Consider the following 8087-nt stretch of genomic DNA (forward strand, 5'->3'; position numbering starts at 1 on the left):
CAAAACACTAATTCTGCCTATAGTAATTTGATAGATATGACCTTTATTTGAATTTAGGTTTCTTTGGAGACATAATAACAAGTTATCCATACCACCAGAGGGTGAAGGGGGACCTGTATCAGTTATTTTGACCAGATAGACAGATAATCTGTAGAGATATAGGTCTCCATGTACTTGCCTGAGATTGTACTTTTCTATACAACATCGTATAGCTGTGTACAAAACCAAAAACAACCTTATTTTTGTGCCTTCTGGTTTCTCTGGAGACATAATATTAAATTATACATATCCTCAGAGGGTGGAGGGGGACCTGTTGGAGTGATCTTGGCCTGATAGACAGATCACCTGCAGATATGGAGAACCTAATGTACTTGCCTATGGTTATAACTATGTATGAACGTGTACAAAATCAAAAATTACCTTAGATATATGCTTAGTTACAGTCAAAACAGCTCATAAAAGTCTGTCCGTGGTATGAATACTAGGTAGAACTGTAATACAGAAACCAGCTACCCTCTGAATGTGTACATAGTGCTGTATTGGTGTGTATTAGCAGTGCTGGCTCATTCAATATTGTCCAATATATTCAATATGTGCAACTTGTGATATTTTGGTTGCTATACCATGTGGTTTGAAGTGACTTTGACGATTTGTGCATGCTTTTTGAAGCATCCTGCCATAGGCCCTACCACATTGTTTCACTTCCAGTGATGCTAATGCTGGCTGTAGGGTAAGTAAATAATGAAAGCGTAGACATATATTTTTTTGTCATTGGCTCTCAGGATAAATGGATGAATCACTTTTTGTCATTAAAATTAAGTATATTTCACATTTTGGTGTACTTCGCCTTTAAATGGAAGTCATTTTTACCACATAAATATGACAAAATTAATATTTACTTATAAATCAAATGATGGCAAATCAGCGTTTTAGTACTAATCTGAATTGTACTTTGGAAAAAAGCTGCACATTATATAAGGGAAACATGTATATGTTCATTTGACAGAATATGCAAATTGCTGTAATTTTGCTTAAATAATAGTCTGTTTTGAATATATACTTTTTCAGATAACATTATTTACATTTCTAATAATGTTTTGATAATAGTTAAGTTTATATAGTTGCTTTTCTCAATCATTTGTTATTGGGGTCAACATGACCCCAATTGGTAATCCATTCATGTAAAATATGTTGGTAGTAGGCTATTGTGAGGGTTAGATGAAACAAATATGATTGTGATATTTATTAGGCCTAGGCAGGATATGTGCGCTCAGTAGCCTAATCGCCCATTGTTTCTACTGTGTGCGAGCGCCGCTATGCGGCTACAGGCCTTAACACTTGTTGTCAGCAGTATTTACATTGATCAGGAGTGACATGAGCTGCACAACATGATACCAGAGGCTAGTTATGAAGCCAAGAGCTACAGAACTGTTACATCCAATAATTACTCATTTGACTATGATTTAACAAGACTTAAAGAGCTCACAATATGCACTGTCCGGGTCCGGAGGATATAAAACCAAATTCTAAGGCCTATAGTATGCATGTGCGTTTCCTACACAGCAGATGGCAGCACAACGCAAACTGTTCAGTAAATCTGACTGACGGAACCGAACATGCATAGTAGTAGAAACATTAGCGAACAGCTGATACAATGGCGCCACTGGACCTGGGTAAATACGCGGAGATTGCCAAGCAGTGTAAATATTTACCTGAAAACGACCTCAAGGTGAGAATCAATGCCTTAGCAATGGCAATCACCTCTAAAAATAACCCTGATGAGCAGCACGCATAGAAGCCTACTTATCAGATATGAGCAACAGCCAAATCAGTATCACTTCTAATCATATCGAAGCATCCTGACCTGAAATCACAGACTGTGATGCCATAGCCTAGAATTATAATTCAACGGATGCCATCATCATGCTTGACGAAATGATTGGTATGAGAGTGTCATTTACAGTAGCTTAGTTGTCACTTGTGAATTTCTCTACTATGCCATTCATTCATTAAACGATTGCATGACACATCACATTGAAGTCTCTGAAACTGTTACATTATGCTTCTTATTCTTACCAAGTGTGGGTTTTTCCTCAGAGGTTATGTGATTATGTATGTGACCTATTGCTGGAGGAATCCAATGTCCAGCCTGTGTCCACCCCTGTGACTGTGTGTGGAGATATACATGGACAGGTAGGCTACTTTATTGACCATCACAGCTTTACAGCAACATTGCTAGATATTTGTGTTTGAAGCTGATGGATTTTACATTTATTTTCAGTAGTTATGAAGTTAACTTGGTTGTTTCTTCTTCTTTCAGTTTTATGATCTGTGTGAACTCTTCAGAACCGGAGGACAGGTCCCAGACACAAACTACAGTGGGGAGAACAAGTATTTGATACACTGCCGATTTTGAAGGTTTTCCTACTTACAAAGCATGTAGAGGTCTGTAATTTTTATCATAGGTACACTTCAACTGTGAGAGACGGAATCTAAAACAAAAATCCAGAAAATCACATTGTATGATTTTTAAGTAATTAATTTGCATTTTATTGCGTGACATAAGTATTTGATCACCTACCAACCAGTAAGAATTCCGGCTCTCACAGACCTGTTAGTTTTTCTTTTAGAAGCCCTCCTGTTCTCCACTCATTACCTGTATTAACTTCACCTGTTTGAACTCGTTACCTGTATAAAAGACACCTGTACACACACTCAATCAAACAGACTCCAATCTCTCCACAATGGCCAAGACCAGAGAGCTGTGTAAGGACATCAGGGATAAAATTGTAGACCTGCACAAGGCTGGGATGGGCTACAGGACAATAGGCAAGCAGCTTGGTGAGAAGGCAACAACTGTTGGCGCAATTATTAGAAAATGGAAGAAGTTGAAGATGACGGTCAACCACCCTCGGTCTGGGGCTCCATGCAAGATCTCACCTCGTGGGGCATCAATGATCATGAGGAAGGTGAGGGATCAGCCCAGAACTACACGGCAGGACCTGGTCAATGACCTGAAGAGAGCTGGGACCACAGTCTCAAAGAAAACCATTAGTAACACACTACGCCGTCATGTATTGAAATCCTGCAGCGCACGCAAGGTCCCCCTGCTCAAGCCAGCGCATTTCCAGGCCCGTCTGAAGTTTGCCAATGACCATCTGGATGATCCAGAGGAGGAATGGGAGAAGGTCATGTGGTCTGATGAGACAAAAATAGAGCTTTTTGGTCTAAACTCCACTCGCCGTGTTTGGAGGAAGAAGAAGGTTGAGTACAACCCCAAGAACACCATCCCAACCGTGAAGCATGGAGGTGGAAACATCATTCTTTGGGGATGCTTTTCTGCAAAGGGGACAGGACGACTGCACCATATTGAGGGGAGGATGGATGGGGCCATGTATCGCGAGATCTTGGCCAAAAACCTCCTTCCCTCAGTAAGAGCATTGAAGATGGGTCGTGGCTGGATCTTCCAGCATGACAACGACCCGAAACACACAGCCAGGGCAACTAAGGAGTGGCTCCGTAAGAAGCATCTCAAGGTCCTGGAGTGGCCTAGCCAGTCTCCAGACCTGAACCCAATAGAAAATCTTTGGAGGGAGCTGAAAGTCCGTATTGCCCAGCGACAGCCCCGAAACCTGAAGGATCTGGAGAAGGTCTGTATGGAGGAGTGGGCCAAAATCCCTGCTGCAGTGTGTGCAAACCTAGTCAAGAACTACAGGAAACGTATGATCTCTGTAATTGCAAACAAAGGTTTCTGTACCAAATATTAAGTTCTGCTTTTCTGATGTATCAAATACTTATGTCATGCAATAAAATGCAAATTAATTACTTAAAAATCATACAATGTGATTTTCTGGATTTTTGTTTTAGATTCCGTCTCTCATAGTTGAAGTGTACCTATGATAAAAATTACAGACCTCTACATGCTTTGTAAGTAGGAAAACCTGCAAAATCGGCAGTGTATCAAATACTTGTTCTCCCCACTGTATATTTTCATGGTTGGTTAAAACTCAACTATTCTCCTCTTGTCCACTCCCATTTATCTTAATTGATTTGACTGTTATTGTTTTTTCATGTTTACAACGTCCATCAAGAATCACCCCATCATGATTTGGTGTCTGTGTCTCTACAGGGTGACTTTGTTGACCGGGGATATTACAGCTTGGAGACATTCACATACCTGCTGGTGTTAAAAGCCAAATGGCCTGACCGCATCACGCTTTTAAGAGGAAACCACGAAAGCAGACAAATAACCCAAGTATATGGCTTTTATGGTGAGATTTTCATTACTTCACCATATCCAGCCCAACCAAATGTTGCAATAATAGGCTACATTAGTAGTTATCGTTCAATCCAAACCATTGACTCCAGTTGCACTGGTTGTAAATGGGATGTCCCCGGTCTATTTTTCCTTTCAGATGAATGCCAAACCAAATATGGAAATGCCAATGCCTGGCGCTACTGTACCAAAGTGTTTGATATGTTAACAGTTGCAGCGGTGAGTACAACTCTATTGCTTTGTATTTCTGATTTCCTGCAGTCAAATCCCCCATGTCACAATTTTAGCATATCAAGCCAACATGGAGATGATTACACATGAGCCTTAAGATATTTTCTACTATCCCAGTTATTCTAATGCTGTACTTTGGTTGTTTTCTTGTGCCAGCTGATGGATGAGCAGATTCTGTGTGTTCATGGGGGCCTCTCCCCAGACATAAAGACCCTGGACCAAATCAGAACCATTGAGCGGAACCAGGAGATCCCCCACAAGGGAGCATTCTGTGACCTTGTCTGGTCAGACCCCGAGGACGTCGACACCTGGGCCATCAGCCCCAGGGGAGCTGGGTGGCTGTTTGGTGCAAAGGTCACCAATGAGGTAAGATTAGTCTTGTTCACCACTGATTAGAGATGCACACTGCAGTACATACATTGTCAATTTCACACAGCAATATATATGAAATGGGTAATAGTCATGTTTTATTTTTTACATTCATCTCACTCTCTTTCTTTTTTTGTTTATATATCCCTCGATGTGCAGTTTGTTCACATCAACAACTTGACGTTGATCTGTCGGGCACATCAACTAGTCCATGAAGGTTACAAGTTCATGTTTGATGAGAAGCTGGTCACGGTCTGGTCAGCTCCTAACTACTGCTATCGCTGTGGCAACATTGCCTCCATCATGGTCTTCAAAGACGCCAATACAAGGGAGCCCAAACTGTTCCGGGCGGTGCCCGACTCGGAGAGAGTAATTCCACCCAGAACAACGACACCATATTTCCTGTAAACACTGCACTAACTATCATCATCTTTGGCCGCACTGTTATCAAGCACCACATTTGTAATGCATCACATACAGTGGAGCGACAACAACTCCCGTTGAAGTGACACTACTGATTATGTCATTCATATTTTACCAGTGGAGGCTGCTGAGGGGAGGACGGCTCATAAGAATGGCTGGAATGGAGCCAATGGAATGGTATCAACCACATGGAAACCACATGTTTGATACCATTCCATTGACTCCATTCCAGCTATTCTTATGAGCCGTCCTCCCATCAGTAGCCTCCACTGTATTTTACTGTAGGCTACTGTACGTAACTTATATACAGCACTGTGTGTTTTTGTGTCTGCTGTAGCTCTGTGTGCCAACACGTGTGTTCACACAGAAGTACTCTATCAAGTAATGCCACTACTCTGTTTCAAATGTTTTAGGTGATAGCAGTGTCAATATTTAATGTTTTTATCAAACACATGTTAGATTTAATGAATCATGGTAGATTACAATAAGAACACGTGAAGTGAAACAGGAACACTTATTTTAGCTACTTTACAGGGAGAGGTCACCGTTTCAGTTTGACTTCGGTCTTTTTGCAGCCTATTAGGAATATACTGTAGCAGATGTTATTTGTCAGATGTTAGTTTTTATTTTTGTAATGTATATTTATTGAATTTCATGTATCGTGTAGATATATATACAGTATAAAGCACTCAAATTAGAAATATGTTTAAATGAGAATTTACTCGTGCACTTGACTTAGTTATCTTATGTAGTCTTATAATAAAGCTATAAGCCTGATGATTGAGGTGAGAAATTATTATAATGAACATCACTGATCTAAAACATATAGATAGGTTCTGTGATGGAAAATTGTATGTTGGTGCTTTTCTATTTATCAATTTCTGTGTTTGTGCTTTTCTACAAACCAATTTCTGTGTTCATGCAAGTGACTGATTGAAAGAATCCTCACTGTTAGTGTCTGCAATTTGGCAGTACGCCCAGACCCTTGTTTAGAGAAAGGGATATCTCAGTTTCAAGGTCTCAGCTTAGAGAGAAGAAGCCTTGTGAGGTATTAGTCTGTCACATGCATGACCCAGTATTGGTCAGTCACATGAATGAAGTAAACGTTAATGATTCATTAATTATGAATAAGCTAAATCATGCAACTATGTATATAAAGGAACTAATAGGACTGCCCCGTTAGAGCTCCTGACAAACGTTCACTATGGTGCATCAAGTCTGTTGGAACCTCTCCAGCGAGCTGATAAAAACAATGATTCATTTAAGATTGACTTCGAGTGTCCCTGTGTAAGAATTTCCACAACAGTTCATATGTCTGTAGATAACCTGATTCAGCAGTAAGCCTAGCTGTGGTTATTTGTGGGAACTGTCTGTGATACAGAATGAGCTTGTGAGCTCGTAGGCTATCAAAATGAGGGATGATGCTATTACTGTAAATCATTAAATATGTGGAAATACTATCAATGGATCTTATGTTCACAGAGAAATGTCATTTTCACATCAAATCAAAATGTATTGGTCACATACACATATTTAGCAGATGTTATTACAGGTGTAGCAAAATGCTTGTGTTCCTAGCTCCAACAGAGCAGTTGTATCTAACAGTGCAGTAGTATCTAAAACAATTCACAACAACACACACAAATTGAATTAAGAAATATGTAAATATTAGATCCAGCAATGTCGGAGTGGCATAGACTAAAATACAGTAGAATAGAATACAGTATATACATATGAGATGAGTAAGCAGTATGTAAATATTATTTAAACATTATTAAAGCGACTAGTGTTCCGTTATTAAAGTGGCCAGTAATTCCAAGTCTATGGATATAGGGCAGCAGCCTCTAAGGTGCATGGTTGCATAACCGGGTGGAAGCCGGCTAGTGATAGCTATTTAACAGTCCGATGGCCTTGAGATAGAAGATGTTTTTCAGTCTCTCGGTCCCAGCTTTGATGCACCTGTACTGACCTCGCCTTCTGGATGATAGCGGGGTGAACAGGCCGTGGCTCGGGTGGTTGTTGTCCTTGATGATTTTTTTGGCCTTCCTGTGACAGTGCTGTAGGTGTCCTGGAGGGCAGGTAGTTTGTCCCCGGTGATGCATTGGGCAGAGCGCACCACCTTCTGGAGAGCCCTGCGGTTGCGGGCGGTGAATTTGTCGTACCATAAAGTGATACAGCCCAACAGGATGCTCTCAATTGTGCATCTGTAAAAGTTTGTGAGGGTTTTAGGGGCCAAGCCAAATTTATTCAACCTCCTGAGTTTGAAGAGGCACTGTTGCGCCTTCTTCACCACACTGTCTGTGTGGGTGGACCATTTCAGATTGTCAGTGATGTGTACGCCGAGGAACTTGAAGCTTTCTACCTTTTCCTCTGCGGTCCCGTTGATGTGGATAGGGGTGTGCTCCCTCTGCTGTTTCCAGAAGTCCACAATCAGCCACTTTGTTTAGTTGATGTTGAGTGAGAGGTTATTTTCTGGCACCACTCTCCCTCTCCTCCTCCCTGTAGGCTGTCTCGTCATTGTTGGTAATCAGGCCTACTACTGTTGTGTCATCTGCGTACTTGATGATTGAGTTGGAGGCGTGTGTGGCCACTCAGTCATGGGTGAACAGGGAGTACAGGAGGGGGCTGAGCACGCACCCTTGTGGGGGCCCTGTGTTGAGGATCAGCGAAGTGGAGGTGTTGTTTCCTACCTTCACCACCTGGTGGGAGGCCCATCAGGAAGTCCAGGACCCAGTTGCACATGGCAGGGTTCACACCCAGGGCCACCGAGCTTAATGATGAGCTTGGA

At 41.4% G+C, this 8087-nt stretch overlaps 1 protein-coding gene across 1 annotated transcript; it reads left to right on the forward strand.

Annotated features, from left to right (window-relative positions):
- The first annotated feature begins 1507 nt into the window (after positions 1–1507).
- LOC139576942 (serine/threonine-protein phosphatase 6 catalytic subunit-like) lies at positions 1508–6076 on the forward strand. Its single transcript, XM_071403562.1, has 6 exons — positions 1508–1729; positions 2098–2193; positions 4130–4271; positions 4416–4495; positions 4664–4873; positions 5036–6076. Exons 1-6 carry the CDS (start codon positions 1655–1657, stop codon positions 5282–5284), a joined length of 852 nt encoding a protein of 283 aa, XP_071259663.1. The 5' UTR covers positions 1508–1654; the 3' UTR covers positions 5285–6076.
- Positions 6077–8087: the final 2011 nt, after the last annotated feature.

This window comes from Salvelinus alpinus, chromosome 5 (assembly GCF_045679555.1).
Source record: "Salvelinus alpinus chromosome 5, SLU_Salpinus.1, whole genome shotgun sequence".
In the NCBI taxonomy this organism is placed as follows: Eukaryota; Metazoa; Chordata; class Actinopteri; order Salmoniformes; family Salmonidae; genus Salvelinus; species Salvelinus alpinus.